The 16,829-nt window shown below is 39.9% G+C and overlaps 1 protein-coding gene across 32 annotated transcripts in view; it reads right to left on the bottom strand.

Annotated features, from left to right (window-relative positions):
- Psd3 (pleckstrin and Sec7 domain containing 3) overlaps positions 1 to 16,829 on the bottom strand; it is a 557,293-nt gene that overhangs the window by 169,930 nt on the left and 370,534 nt on the right. For 12 of the 32 annotated variants that reach the window (XM_087588281.1, XM_087588284.1, XM_087588289.1 and 9 more), the window contains one exon: positions 428 to 789. Coding sequence is in view for 11 of the 13 variants with exons in the window: in XM_087588284.1 (XP_087444410.1) it covers positions 781 to 789 (9 nt within the window). In the remaining 2 variants the exon portion in view is untranslated. 32 annotated transcript variants of the gene reach the window in all.

The following is a 16,829-nucleotide window of genomic DNA, read 5'->3' as shown; positions in this document are numbered from 1 at the left end:
CAATGTTGTTGGCTTAAAATACTGAAAAGTTTGCTCTGTGCATGCGAAGTTGTGGGCAGAACTCAGTGGGAATCAAGACACCCCATTTTATACCTGAGTATGGTACAACTGTAGGCTGGGGCTCCTTGGCTTCTCTCTGGCAGTTGGTTTAGACGTCCTTCCTTTCCTGGAGACACACCCTCTGCAGACTCACAATTACTGCAGTCTCACAAGTTACCTCAGAGACCAAATGCAGACAGATCCCTCCCCTCCGATGAGTGCATAAAGCCCACAAACCACTGGAAAGGGAATCACAATAATATAATAGAAATGAAAGGCAAAGATAAGGACATAGGTCATAGAGCATCAGGTGCCGTTCCTTGATAATATGTCATATCTCATGCCCACAAAGATTAAAAATGAAAACATGTAACAGGTGAAACCAGGATCACAATATCCAATCAGGATTCCTTTTATTTGAAAAAGACAATAAGAGGACAAACAAAACACTACAGAATCTCTCACTACTTCTAAATATACATTTAAAAAAAAAGTAAAAATTAGTTACCAAGTATATTGTTATGGGAAAATGTAAAATTCTTAAAATTGGAAAGTTTAGTGTTTTTTAAATGTCAATGTTTCTATGAAGTTTCTAGAGTGCATTAGACTCGGAAGATCCATAGTTGAAAACTGAAGCTCACAGATGAGTCACAGCACTGCGAATCCCTGCAGCTTTCTCTCTTCTGCGCCAGACACAGTGCTGAGGAAGGCGACCTTGTTGCGTTTTGAGTGGAATTCCTCCTATTTGACCTTTGCCAAAGAAAGGGAGACAGAGGGGTGCACACAGTGAGGACGTGCGGGGATGATTCTCAGTTCCTAAAAACCACCTCTGTCGAGCCTGGACAAAACTTTCTCTTGAAAAGAGGTGGCCTAGCAACACAGCGCAGGTGAGTGCTCCGTGCCAGTGTCGCCTAACTCAGTTTCTGTCCCGTTACTCTTCCCACACTCAATGCAAAGAAAAAGCCAATCAATGCAGTGAATCTTCACCTGACCTTCAGTATCTCTGTATCTCAGTAGTGGACAAGTTTAGAGCCTGCAAGTCACTTAGGATAAGATGAGGAATTCCAAGTCCGATTACGGAGAGTAAGAGAAACAAGGGGACAAGCTTTCTAACTAAACCATACAAGAGGCCAAGAGATACTGTACAGGATTTACATACAAATGACAAGTACTGGGAAATCCATCCCCATGCCCACTTTCTGCTTATAGATATAGATCACTAGCTCGAAAATATAGATCCTACCTACAGGAATAAAGGAAGGGAACATTCAAAGGTCTAGAAAAATAATTACTGCTACTTAAAAGTCTCCATAATTCTTCATACTGATGAACATTGGTCCTAGTATACAAGGAAAACATAGAAAGGTCACTCACTAATCCTGAAAGAAGGAAGACAGAACGAATATTAGTTCTAATCTATTGTCCTTAATAAATTACTTAATCCTTTAAATCTCAAATTTTACGAGTACTCATATTAAACATTTATATTAACTATAAAGCATGTATGAATTATATACACATGACTTATTTATATGAAATAGAGCCACTGAGCCAGTGGAGTTTCTGTGCCTTCTTTGGTATACAGTGACTGTGTAGAAAGTCTCCAAAGTTCTCTCTGGATTTAAGTTTTGTCAGTGAATGTGAATGTCGACATAAAAAGAGGCTCATGAATCCCCACTCTGATGTTTTCGAGGGTGTTTAATGATTATTTATAAAATAAAAGAGGCTCATGCATTCCCACTCTGATGTTTTTGCGGGTGTTCAATGATTATTTCTAAAGCTGAAATCAAAAGCTTCCAAAACCCAGCAACATCAGTACAAAGGCTTTCTGTGTCACCAAACCAACAGTCCTTGCCTAAGATGAAGGCTTACAGTTCCTTGTTAACTGTCCTCAGAAACACTGTTCTCCATCCTCCTGAACCCAGTCATTTAGAAGGTGATGTAGACACCGCACAGGGCCACGCTACCTTAGCATACAGTCAGAAATGATGGCTGGGGTGCCTGCAGTACTCACTCGCCATCATGCTCTGAGCTGGTGAACAAAAAAAAAAAATTAATCTTAGCCTTTCTACAATTAGCCCTACAAACCCCTGAAGCTAAAGTAACCACACAGAGGGTCCCATGGCCCCCACAGTTCAGAATGAATAGGCGGAGACTGCGGAATTCATTCGCAGAGAATTTAGAATCAGCGAATCTCAGGCAGCCCTGTGAGAGCAGGAGGACCAGTGGATACCAAGAATCCTCCTTTGAAGGATTTGTCCAGTGATGCAGAGCCAGAAAGGACCTACTTGGCTCAATGGAGACAATGACCATCTGAATGAGAAAACTATGTTTTAGAAACCCATTTGGTACATTTAACAAACGCCGTCTTAAAAATTCATTTAAAATATATAAGTGATAGATTATAATTAGCATAAAAATTTTATATGGAAAATTACTTTAGAAATTTCTTAACTGAGAAAGAAATTATTATAAAATTGAGAGTACCATAAAAATAAACATTACACTATAACTTTATACTCTTGTAAAATCATACAAAATTCTACAAGGTTCAATTCATATTCTTTCGCAAAAATTTCAGATCTAGAATCTAATTTTCTTATCATTGATTTTTAACTAAGAAATAACAAGAATCTTAGTTATATATGAAAATCCAGACAATGTTATTAGTTCCATTACTTTCCTAACAGTACCAAGAGATCAATTTATTTGAACATATGATGATACATTTGTTATAAACAAAATTTGTTAATTTTATTTATTAATGTACAGAGTGGACAAAGAACTTAGAAATTAATATTCTTATTTTACATCTTAGAAACCTCTAAGAACAGGTTAAATGGCACCAGGCTCTGGAATAAAATGCTCCTGGTGATGCCTAATCTTTGACAACTTGAGATTTGCAGTCTCACGGGAGACTCACCTCTGGACTTGTGTGTGCATGCATTCCAGGGAGTTTTAGCTGAGGTGAGAAGATTCACCCTGACCTGGATGGGTCCTAGACTGAATGAAAAGGAAAAGCAAGGAGAGCCCTGGTGTTCATTTGTGCTTTCTGACAATGAACACAATTGCACCAGCTGCCTAGTGCTCCGGCTGCCATGCCATCCCTTTGTGTCAACTGCTACAAGGACCTACTACACCCTGTATCACCAATCATCATCTACCCCAGGCATCATAACCCAGAGACAAGGTATTTACCTGTTCTGCTCTTCTGTCTTTCCTTTCAAACCTAAAAACTTGAAGGTTAAATAATTTATCCCAACATGTTAACATATTTTAAGGAGCTGTCACTTAGTAAAACTTGAAGAATGTCTGGAATGGTGCCACTTACTGTGCTTACCAGTAGATTATGTAGACCCCCTGCTCAGGACACCTGACACTCATCCAACTTTTTGTTCCCTCCTCTATTATTGGGGACCTGTGTCCATCTCTGCTGAACAACTTGGCAAGAGCAGGTGATGTTCCAGAACATAGCAAACAAGATGTTGAGATTTGTTAAGAATGCCATATGATTAAGAGAAAATACTTTGTCCTAAGAAAAGGGAACTAAAGCCAGAAATAATGGCTTACATGTAGATCCCAGCACTTCAGAAGCTGAGGCAGAAAGATTACCAGTTCCAGTCCAGCTTTGGGCATGCCGTTAGCTCTAGGTCAGCTTATTTTATATATCAAATCCCTGTCCCAAGAATCAGAAGAGGTAACTTTGTGGGTGAAGTCCAGCAAGTAATCTCCAAGTATCCAAATGCTACCACGCACATAGGAATTGTAGTTTGGGGTTTCTGCAGAGGCAAGTCTGGCTATCACAAAAGCATCTCAGGACTGCTTGCTGAAGGTAATGGGTAGAGATTCGATATGGATGCTAACAGAGACACCAGAGGCTCCTTCTGAAACATACACAGAGCACAAAGCTAGATTAATGTGACACAGGCAACTAAGGAATGGGTAATGATATGTCCTTGAAAAGATCTTTAAACTCTTCTTCTGCACTGGCTTGTTTGCCCATTAGAATCATGGGAGGCTTTAAAGCCCACGTCCAGGGATTACTGAAAAGTAGAAGTTTTCTGGTGATGGAGACTCGGTACCGTGTATTTCCACCTGGCTATTTAATTCCACCACTTGGCTCTAACACACAGCTAAAGAGGCACTTCATTAGTTTACAAACGAGGCAATTAGGAAAGAATAGAACTGTCCCTTGAACTCGGATACTTAAACTGCTCTCTTTTTCCCTGCTGGGGATGGAACCCAGGGTCTCACACATGACCACAAATAATGGACCGTTCGAGTATACCCTTGCCTGCCTGCTAGTTCCAGCTCAGTAAGTTACACATCGTGCTTACAATGTTCTGACGTGCATGTGTCTACAAAGCTGCCCTGCAGGTACAAGTTTAGGGGAGAAAATGATACTCTTTCCCCCAGACATAGATTCTCTCTGATCTATTGTCTATTTTCTCATTTTATAAAATGTGAAAGAAAAACCACTCCGAGTTAATTAGAATGAGCTTTGCTTTCAACGGCGGCAAATGGTTTCCTGTTGTTTGAGCAACTGTTCACCTCACAGATCCTTGTAAAGCAGGTACAGGATTCCTCTGTCCCATCTGTGACCAAGAGGAACTGCTTGTAAATGTCTTCTCCATTTACAGATGGGAAATGACTTCGAGCTATTTTTTGCATGATTTAAAAAACTGTTAATCAATGTGATATTTCTCAATCCAAGAAAAGTGTAATGGATTGAGAATCAGGAAATACAAATTCTTAAACTAGGATCACAGGGGAAAAACGAACAAACAAACCAGGAAATCCATAATCAAAGGTTAGTTCTACAGCTCGGTACCATATAACAGTAAAACTTTCTAAGAATTAGCACTGGGCTTTTTTTACAGGGTAAAAGTGTCCTTAAGGGGGAAATGGAACTGAAGGCCTTGCAGGTGCTAGGACCCTCTCTACACCTAAGCTATATGCTAGCTCACTAGTGGGTCCTTTGCATCAGACAACTCTTTCTGCCTCTGAAACCCACTTTTTCCTGCTTATCAAATGAGAGAGCTCAGTAAGGTCATTTTTAAATGTAACTTTTAACTCTTGTCTAGTCCGTTAACGTCCTAGTTGGGAAGATTAACTTCTGTGTGTGTATGTACATTTTCTTTTCTGAGATTAATATCAACTAGCAGATGATATATACTTAAACCCACAAAACAACTATAAGGTCTGCATTATATTTAATACTTTAAAATTACCTGAAATGTGAATTCCACCATAGATAAACTATACATTTCAAGGAAGAAAGGCCCAAAGTAGTACCTAATCCTCACAATTGACAGCAGTGCTCAGACACTAGCCATTCAGGACAAGAGCTGGCAAGTCTGCTCATGTTCCACAGACACTATTTTTTACTTCCTTGAATTATTAAAAATTTCCAAGAAGTAAGCTATACTGAAAAGCAGAAATTCCCTCATTCTCTCCCCAGAAAGTAAATCATATTCTATAGAAAATCCCAGTATTTTTCATCAAAAATTTCATCTCTTAATATTTTCAAAGATAAGGCAACTTAAAGAGGTTTTAGTTTTGTTGCTTTTCTTCCTATTTTAAGACAGGCATTCAGCACTGATGCATCATAAAGTGTTTGAAACTTGGACCAAAAGCTTATTTCTCCCAGTAATTTAATTAAACATATTTGTGGCTCAATAATAATTTTAAATGATATATTTGAGAAAAATCGGAAAAATTTCAGGTGGGTAAAACTTCATGATAAATATCTTTAAGAAAGAAGGAAAGATTCATTAGACAAATAATTCAAATTAGAAACACTGCGTAGCTAAAATTGAAAGCAAAACTGCATGATTCTCTCCAAAGATTTGAAAACTTTAAACAATAAATAAATCTTTGTAGAAGAAGAGTAGATATACAAGAAAAATGGGTGCTCCTAAGCTTAATTATTAGTTCTAGACTAGTTGAAATACCAAGAGTATTTAAAGAAGCACGGGGCTGGGCAAACTTGGAAAAGTTCAAATGTAAATACAGTGTATTCTTAATGCTACAATGGACCAGAAACTATCCTTAAACATCTGTGCCTTATTATAGGGCTGCAAACCAAAGAATGGATGATATGCTTTGGAACCCATTTCTTAGTTTCCACTTTTGTGTGCATGTGTGTCTAGAGGCCTAGAGCTAACAGGCCACACGTATCTTTTATTAGTAATAAACAGAGCTCCAGAGCTCTAGAATTCTTTGGGTGGTAGGCTATAAGGCAATTTTAACTTACTGCAAATCAATTTAAATTATACACGTACGGTTATATGGAAATAAGGCCATGTCACAATGTTGATTAAACATACTTTTATGGTAGGAACATTTTTAAATTTGCTCAGCCTTTCAGTTAAACTCAAGGGCAGTAACCATTATTCTTCATTTAAAGCAGGTATCTTTAGAGGATATAAAAATTATGTGAAAATGGCACAGGAGTTGTCTTTAGAAAACCAGTAGTTCTTTCCAAAAGATCACTGATGTAATCAGAGAGAATCTATTAGCAAATCTAGAATCACTGATGCTTGGCGATGGCCTTGCTCACGAACATGCTCGCATACAAGGGTTTGCAGACCTACTGCGAGATGGACGCTATCGAGCAAACATTAGCTGAACAACCCGGACAGAGTTCCTCAGCTCAGAAACAGCCGCTGTACAGAAGTAGGTACCCGTGGGCCAGCTCCATCCCCACAGAATGGGGTTTTCCTACCTCCTGTTCCCACGTTTGGTTTCCAAATGGCCTACCACTCTGGACACTGAGTTGGCCCCACCCTGACAGTGTCTGCTGTGTCAGGATGGTCACCACACTGCTTTCACTAGCACTGAGCTGTGACAATCAATTCCCTCCCTCTCTCCCCGGAATCTAATTCCAGCTCAATCCCCTTGTTTTCAGCTTCCTTTCTTGTCAATTCTGACAGCCTGCGGTGACCTTTTCCAGCTAGAGATTAAAACACTGTGGTGTTGCATTTGTAAATTTCTCAAAAAGAATAAAGCATACCTTCAGTCTTATTCTCCCTGGGCCTTTCAGCAGTCAAATGATCACACTATTGACAATAGACACTGTCTGAGAGACCCTGAAAAAAGTCTCAAGTCATTCATGAGCCTACCCTTGATAATTCTTCAGTGTTCTTACCTAAAAAAGTAAGGAACACCAATGCATCCAGAGCCTTTCCAGATTCTGTACACTTCTAATAAAATGGATCTTCCATTCCTAACATTAGCAAACTGGCCCCCAGCAAGGCAAGTGCCTCAGGAAACACTGAGAAATCTTCAGTCACCACCACACCCAACTTGCCCCACAACTACAGTCTGTTCATGCTAGCTTCAGTGACATCTCTTCTGAGAAGCAAATACAACACTCCCAGCCCTCCAGCTGTTCCAGGTTGAACCTAGCACCAGGGCTCTCTCTGGATCTCCTGTGGGTCCTTTAAGTGTGAATTCACTTGGGTACCTTCTGAAAAGATAGACTGCTTCATCTCCAGACAGATAGCTAACAAGAAGGAGGCAAAGAAATTTAAAATTTCCACATCCATATGGGGAAGAATTAGTTAATTTTTTTCTGCTGTTTGTTAAATCCTACAAAATGCAACATGAAGCAGATATATACTAGATGAGTGAAGTCAGGGGAAACGAGACCTAACTGTGAGTAGATACTAATTCTGAGATATACTAATTCTGAGACCAGAGGATTTGTTAATATTTAACACAAGCAAAGCTCGTTTACAACATGCAACCATATATATTATTACCCCATCAAGGCAAAACTAGAACTATCTTTCCAAAACCAAACCAAGAAGAGCCCAAACTCAAAAGCAGCTGAGTCTTGTGTCTGCCACATAGCCTTGAAGCAGTGACTTTCTATGGCCAGGCATGGTACTCTAGCACTTAAAGAAATCAACACAGCAGACACAACAGAGAAAGGACCACCAAACTTCTATATCTGTAAGAAAAGTCGTGTTGTTTGAAATGTACTTCTTTACAAATACGTTTCCGTATACAGTCACACTGTAGTATGTGGAAGAAAGAAGCCTTGTGATGATCCTACTGAATTCTGGCTCCTGCTGGCACTCAGACAGAATGCTACCACAATGTGTCCCCAAATTGCTATTTATCTTATTTTTAGCTTATAGCTTACAGATTACATCACCATTTGATGCCTTTTCCTCAGGGTTTAACCATTATAATAATTGCACTAGAATTACCTATTTCTAGCTAAATTATAAAACCTTTGGGTTTTTATTTCCTACAAAGACAAAGAGCTAGTCTCTTTATTCCCTGATAAAAGATTTTACGGCCTAGAATTACAGAATTTAGAGGATTAAGTAGATTCCTAAATCAAGCCTCATGCTTCAGAGAACTGCACACAGCCCCAGATGTCAGTGGCTAGCAGCACACTGAGGCCCACTGTCATTCCACCATAACAGACAACAAGTCCATGACCTCAGAGATTAGTAAAGCCTTTGTGTAACGGACAGGTCTCTGGATGATCACTCTTATCTGACGACTAACATTAACAGACTACTTCTTTAAAAGTTCCTATTTACATTTTTCTATATACTTTATGGAAAACAAATTTTATATGCTTACCTCAAAAAGTGCAAGTTACATCTTAATTTTTAAAACAAAAGATTAGGGAAATGAATAGCCATACAGCAAACACTTTTTCCTCCACTTGAGCATGGTTAGTGTAGTTTATTAAGTATATGTCGCACCAGTGCAGATTTGAGTACAGAAATAAAGCAGCCTCTACTCACTAAACACCGAAGTACCTAAGACATGGCAACCTTGACACCACCAACAATACTAGAGTGTCCTCAAGATTTGTACACAGAAATTTTACAGGAGAGATGTCATTCCACATTTGACACTGTTTTGTACAATTCCTAAACATACATACCAGAATCGTTTCTGAATGCTAGTTCCCATGCCTTAGAAAAACGACCTACAACTAGAGTTTGGCGATTCTGTGCTGAATTTTTTTTTCACCTGATAACAACCATTAAAATACTACTTTTCCAAAGCTGCATAATTCTTCACTGAAACATTTTCTTCACCATAATTATAAATTATTGTATCTAAAATGTAGTAAAATCTATTGTTATTGTTCTTACTTGCATTTTGAAAACCCCCTATAGCCGAATTGGTTTAACTTCCTAACCTAAACCATAATAAAGTATGGTATAGGTTATATATGGCTTGGTATATGGCCAGTCAAAGAGCTATCAATTTATTTAGCAAATGAGTAACAAGGATACACTCTGTGGAACCAAGGAATAATGTTGTATATGAGTACAGATATTATTCACTGCGTGTGTGTGTGTGTGTGTGTGTGTGTGTGTGTGTGTGTGTTCACGTGCAGGGTTGGCTTTGAAATGGTGGTATCTCTGTTTTCAAATAGCCTGATTACAAAAATTACTTGCTAAAGTTGATTTTCAAGACTGAATGGCTTATTAAACATAAACACTATTCCAAATCTCTATATGTCTATTTCGTAATTTTTTTTGGTTTTTACACACACACACACACACACACACACACACACACACACACACACACACAATTTGTGTACCAGTTTGAGTCCTACCAATATTTGCTGGACTACAACAGGGAGGATCCTCAAATTAAGCTTTGAATTAAGTGTTTTGAACAGTGGAAGAAAAGAACATGAATAAATATTTTTATTTAATTTGTTTTTTACTTATTCAATTTATACCCTTCTCACTAACCCCTCTTCTGGTCACCCCCTCCCGAAATCCTTCCTCCATCATTCTTCCCTTCTCCTCTGAACCAGTGAGGATCTCCCTGGGTTTCCTCCCACCCGTGCACTTCAAGTCTCTGTGAGGCTAGACGCTTCCTCTCCCACTGAGGCTAACAAGGCAGCCCAGCCTGATGAACACATCCCATATACAGGCAGCAGCTTTTGGGACAGCCACCACTCTGGTTGTTCAGGGCCCACATGAAGACCAAGCTGCACATCTGCTACATGTGTGTAGGGGGCCAAGGTCCAGCCCATGTTACTTGGTTGGTTTGGTTTCATTCTTTAAAAAATCATTTTTTTCCAGAGAAATATAAGCAACTGACAGAGTGGACAGGCAAAGACATATACCCTGAAAATCAGGACTATTGTGGAAATAGAGAACACAGAGATGAAGAACATATTTAAGAGCTTCCAGTGAATTCATCCTAACTTTATAAAGCAGCAAACGAACAGAAAAGGACAGATTTGAAACAGGAGTCCCATCTTTGAATATAAAATGCAATGTTTAAATCAAGATGTCGGTAGAGATGGAGGCAGGACAGTGACCAAGGCTGTCACCCACAGTGAGGAGTTGTGCTTCCTTTGCAGGAGTCGATGAGCTAAGTTAGCTCTGCTAGGAAGGATTTAGCATGAACACCGACTCAGACAGCCTATGCCAAGAAATAACTATTTCTCTCTGCACCGTCATGAAAAAACCACAGAGGGAATGAGTTTCCTTCATGGGCCTGTGATCACATGGACAACATCATTCCAGATTTGTGTGGAAGGTGGGAAGAGAAGGAAGGAAAACAAACACTGGTGAGAGACGTGAGGTAAGCCTGGGGAAGACTAAGAATATCCACCAGCAAAGGAAAGAGAAATTGATAGTGCCCAGTGAAAGGCCCCTTGGCTCCCTGCCACCATAGCCTCGCTAATTCTCATATCCACCTTCTAAAAGGGACCAGCTACTTACTGAAATGCTTTCAGTATTTCAGATCTTACACATATACTTCCAGAAATTTTAATAAAAACAACTTATACTGTATTTTTTAAAAGGTAGGCAGGAAATATTCTATAATGTTTTGTACAGAGACATATCTTTCAAAACAAAAATGTATATGCAGCCATTTTTTTAAGTAGCACTAAACCTAGGGCATTTCCACAGGAAGAATTCTTCTTTAATACAGTTTATGTACAAAACACTGAATGTCACATGTGACTTTTAAGTAGACAAAAGAGAGACGCCACAAGACCGTGCAGCATTCCCAAGTCTGTACTTACATTGACCACTAGTTGTGCTCAGAGAGCGGGGCGTGGGGAGGGGTGGACACAATACTGTGAGAGTGTCATAGTTTTATGTGATGTCACATTCCTTGGATTATAGATTGGGAGTTTTCAGAAATGTAGAAATATGGAAATAGATTTTTATTCTTCCAAGTGTACTTCTACCAAGTTCTAACAGTCAATGTGAAGGTGGAACCATAAAAAAAAAAATCTCAGCATAAACCGCCCCAGTCTTTTTAAAAACAGTACAACTGTGCCCAGTAAATGAGCATAAACTTTTTGACATTTCTATTTTATACTTTGATCTAAAATAAAATTCTGACTTCATGCTACATTGGCCTGAATAACTCTCACTGTAAATAATAATTAGCAGGCAGAGTGTGTATTCATGTGGAAGGGCTGCTCTGAATGTACCACATGCTGTTGCCCGGGCTCTCCCTCTCCACACTGGGCAACTCCACTGAGTCTCGCCCCCAATCAAAAAGACCTCCTGTTCTGGATCCAGATTGTCTTTCAAAGGACAACTAAATTCTGCCTGTAGAATGTGATTGTTTCTCTTTGGCCTAAAAGTCCTCAGCAATTTACATGTAATGGATATGTCTGTCTGTCAGTCTGTCTCTCTCTCTCTCTCTCTCTCTCTCTCTCTCTCTCTCTCTCTCTCTCTCTCTCTCTCTCTCTCATTCAATCCGATCCTTATCTAAACCCTGGCAGTAAGTGTTTTGGTAGATACTAAAGCGGCTGACCTTACTTAGTACAGAAAACTTATTCCGAGTTATGCAGGTTGACTTATAAGTAATCATATCCCTCAGTATGAGCCAGAGGTGGGAAAGCAGAGGAGGGATGAGGCAGAGGCAGGTTTGTAGGGGTCAGGGGCGGGGAGTCACCATATAGATATGAAGTCTTAAGACCTGGCTCATTGCTGCTGAATTTCAAGATGGATGTGGAAAGAATGGTCAACTCTAGAAACTGAGAATACTCCTGGCAAATAACCAGGAACCACCTGAGTCTGAATCACGTGAGAAGTTTAGATGAACTTGGAAGTGAGTCATCTTTAGGGTTCCTACAAAGAAATACTGTCCTGCTCGGAGCTTGATTTTGAACTGGGGAAGCTGAAGCACTAAATGCGGCCACATCGACTCCAATCTCTGACCTAAGAACAATGTAGTAAGTCTACATTATTTCACATCACCTACTCACAGCACTTTGTTTAAATGGCAACAGAGAACTAATCGACCCACTTTGAATTATATCCTATTTACAGTTCGAATTGCTGTGGCAGCTTCTGAGAATTACGCAGTGAGAGACTTACAGTTGGTAAGAGGGATGAGAAGAGAGAATGCAGCCAGGCCTTTCTCACAAATCCCAAGTGACATTTGCCATAAAATCTATAAATGACAGCATTTCTACATACCTAGGAAATTCCTGTCATTGCATCCATCCCCGAAGGAAGCCACTTTGTTTATTTTTGCTGTTGTGTATCTGTTTTTCACTATCATACATTGCTTTTGGCCACTCAAGAACTTCTACTAACAAGATCAACATGTAAAGCCCGGTCACATATACAGCATCCCTCTTCTGTGATCTGTGTGTCAGGAATCCCTTCTCTTGCACTTTTATGCAGTAATTTTTTATTGGAACCACCACCCCTCATCTTTTGATGGCATCTGAATGATTTCTAATTTGGAACTACTGCTAATAAAGTTGTTCTGATTATTCTTATAACCTTTTTTTCCATTTGTTTTGAACGGAATCAACTATACAGGGTTTGTTGAGTTTAGTGTCAAATTGCAAGACCATTCTCCGACATGCACTGCTTTTATACACTGTCATTTGAGTTGGGATACTTTTGCCTCTTATTTTTCTTTCCTTATCCCAGTGATTTTAGTGGATGGCCAGGTCTGAAAAATACTATAACTGATTAAAAATTTCTCGGTGCAGAACTAATATCTTATCTTTGCTTCACTCAATATATTTAGTACAGCTCTTGGTAAAGTGGGAACTTGTAAATTCTATTAAATTCCATCTGACTTTAGATAAGCAAAGCAAGTCCAGTGCTTTGGATACATAGACACATTTCCTAATTTGTGTTATCATGTACTCTATCAGACGCTAAGCTACATGTCATGACATGCTACCTGTGCTAATAAGGATTGTGCTCCTCAACTTAGACACAGAAGTTAATGGGGAAATAAGAACTGCACAAGGCTATACTGTGGGACAGCTCCAGTCTGTGGCATGCACTGTTTAATGGACCAAAGATAACTCTAAAAGCTGCAATCATCTCAAGTATTTGTTAAAAATTAAATTAGCTCACTTGCCCTAGGAATCACACTAGTGCGCTCGCTCTCTCTCTCTCTCTCTCTCTCTCTCTCTCTCTCTCTCTCTCTCTCTCTCTCTCTGTGTGTGTGTGTGTGTGTACACCATGCTATACAGAGCACAGTATCAATCATTAAGGAGGGCAAGAAGGAGCTGAGCAGCTCTCATAGGAATGATAGGAAATACTCTTTTTATCAAACAATATGGTCTCAAAATATTTCTCTTTTCAAAACCTTTTGCTTAAGGTAGTTCCATAAGAATAACAACTTGAAATGAAGTTATCCCCTTAAGATAATATTCTGAGTAAACAATTTGTTTTTGTAAATGAGACAAATAATAATTTAGCTCCTTTTGTATTCTAGGGAAATATCTACTTCGAAAAAATCAAATAATCTCACCAAGAGGTGACTTGCCTCAGCAATGGGATCTGAATTGGCTTTTCTTTACAGCATTCTTTTAAGTGGCTGAGGTATCCAAAGAGATTAACATGTTTCGTTTTTCTAGGGAAAACCTTGAAGGTAAGGAAACCCTTGTGACTAGGAGACAGTGGAGGGCAACAGAATGAATGTGTCCATTTGACAAATGGGACACTGAAAGGGAAGAGTTGCCTTAAGAGACTTCCTTCAAAGCTTCCTCCCTGAGGACTAGATTTCATGGTACCCCAGGCAAGCTATGAAGAAAGGAAACAAACAATATTCTTACCCAACTGTGTCACCTATAAGCTCAGAGACCAACATGGCACGATAACCCCCAGGTTACAATTGTGGTACACATACTTTTGTGGTAACCAACAACTCTCTAATTGGATCTAAGGCCTACTCCACAAGAGAAAATCATGCCTAGTATGGGAAAGCTAGCTAACTTCTGAGGGTAAGTGAGATTATAGAATTTGGCAGTGAACTGTCACCTTACACAACCACATAATGTCCACCTACATTTTAAACAGTCATCTTTACACACAGAGATGAGTATAGTTCTCAGCCCTCATCGAGTAAACACCTCTTTGCAACAGACTGAGCCATAGGAAACTACAGCCAATCAAAATGCATTGAACAAGGTGTAGAGCGCTGCTCAGTCTCAACTGACAGATCGCCAACACAATTCCTGTACCCAAGCCTCAGGGACGACTTAGAGGAGTAGCCAAAGGATTGAAAAGCAAGAGGACCAGGCATTCTCTGTAGAGTCTGTCTCCTAGCAATGTCAGAAAGGCTATACATCCATGAAGTCTCAGCAACACAGTTGCCTAAACAAGACCTCGGCAATGGGACAGCAATGCGCATGTCAAGATGGAAGAGGTAAAGCTACAACCATCTCTGCTGCAGGCAAACAGGTAATGCTGAGAGAATGTCCCTCACTAGGAAAGGCCTGCCTTAGTTAGCCAAGTAGAGCACTGTGTGTGTGTGTGTGTGTGTGTGTGTGTGTGTGTGTGTGTGTGTGTGTGTCTGTCTGTCTGTCTGTCTGTCTGTCTATGTGTGTGTGTGTGTCTCTGTGTGTCTCTGTGTGTCTGTGTGTGTGTCTGTGTGTGTCTGTGTGTGTATCTGTGTGTGTCTGTGTGTGTGTCTCTGTGTGTCTCTGTGTGTCTCTGTGTGTGTGTGTGTGTCTGTGTGTGTGTCTCTGTGTGTCTGTGTGTGTGTCTCTGTGTGTCTCTGTGTGTGTATCTGTGTGTGTGTATCTGTGTGTGTCTCTGTGTGTCTGTGTGTGTGTGTATCTGTGTGTGTGTATCTGTGTGTGTCTGTGTGTGTCTCTGTGTGTCTCTGTGTGTCTGTGTGTGTGTCTGTGTGTGTGTCTCTGTGTGTGTGTGTATCTGTGTGTGTGTATCTGTGTGTGTATCTGTGTGTATCTGTGTGTGTATCTGTGTGTGTATCTGTGTGTATCTGTGTGTGTATCTGTGTGTGTCTCTGTGTGTGTGTGTGTGTATCTGTGTGTGTGTATCTGTGTGTGTATCTGTGTGTGTCTGTGTGTGTGTCTCTGTGTGTCTCTGTGTGTGTGTATGTGTATCTGTGTGTGTGTATCTGTGTGTGTATCTGTGTGTGTCTGTGTGTGTGTCTCTGTGTGTCTCTGTGTGTGTGTGTCTGTGTGTGTCTGTGTGTGTCTGTGTGTCTCTGTGTGTCTGTGTGTGTGTCTGTGTGTGTGTGTCTGTGTGTGTGTCTGTGTGTGTGTCTGTGTGTGTGTCTGTGTGTGTATGTCTGTGTCTGTGTGTATCTCTGTGTGTGTCTGTGTGTCTGTGTATGTATCTGTGTCTCTGTGTGTCTGTGTGTGTATGTATCTGTGTCTGTGTGTGTATGTATCTGTGTCTGTGTGTATGTCTGTGTGTGTATCTCTGTGTGTGTCTGTGTGTGTCTGTGTGTGTGTGTCTGTGTGTGTCTGTGTGTGTCTGCGTATGTGTGTATCTCTGTATCTCTCTGTGTGTGTGTGTCTCTGTGTGTCTGTGTGTCTGTGTATGTGTGTCTCTGTGTGTGTGTGTCTCTGTGTGTGTCTGTGTGTGTGTATCTGTGTGTCTGTGTCTGTGTATGTGTATATGTCTGTGTGTGTGTGTCTCTGTGTGTGTGTGTGTGTGTGTGTGTGTGTGTGTGTGTGTGCACGTGTACACATACAGGCAACACTGCATGGCCTTCTGAGAGGTTGTATTTATATACTTAGCAACACAACAACAAGTAAAGAGAAGATGAATGAGAGAGATAAGAGGTGTATAAGGGAAGGTATGGGAGGACAAACGATGAGAAAATGATGTCATTATATAGTAATTCAAAAAATATTTTAAAGAGAATTCCATGAAAAGTATCGATGAATGTGGCTTTTGGTGTTTCTGAGAAAGCAACATTTTTGAGAAAAGAGAAGTGAAAAATGCAGAGGAAGAGCACAAACACAGAAGACTGTGTCTACCTGTGGAGAGCTTGAGGGGAGATTAAACACTAAAAGCTGGCAGGTCAAAATAGTCAGTCTTGGCATCCACGTGGTATTGATTCCAATCACCCATCCCCCACAAATACACAGTGTGACAATCAAGCACCCTGCATACAACACTGTAGTGTTTCTTCAGGACTTTCATGTATCTTCTTGCAAGTTCTGAGCTGTCTCTTGATGACTTGTAACAATGAATGTGATATAAGTGCCTGAGCAATAATTGTTTTACTATGTAAATAAGATCAGGGACAAAGTCTGTACATGTTCAAGGCAAATTCAATTTCCCTACCAAATATTTTTAATCTATTCCTGGTTTAATATACAAGGCTCTCTATAACTACCAAGAGGAACCCAACATGGAAAGAGAATGAAAGTTCCAGCGTGATTTGGAATAAACAATAATAATTTATTATGTTAGCTGGTTTTGTGATTGAAGTTAATTTCTTTAAATACAACAAATCTTTATAAAATAGGTTTTCTGGCAATTTTTCCTAATCTATTTTGCACTCCCATCTCTTAATGAGACTAAGCA

This window comes from Rattus norvegicus, chromosome 16, assembly GCF_021556685.1.
Source record: "Rattus norvegicus strain SHRSP/BbbUtx chromosome 16, alternate assembly SHRSP_T2T, whole genome shotgun sequence".
Classification (NCBI taxonomy): Eukaryota; Metazoa; Chordata; class Mammalia; order Rodentia; family Muridae; genus Rattus; species Rattus norvegicus.
This window is presented reverse-complemented; position numbering and strand designations above follow the sequence as displayed.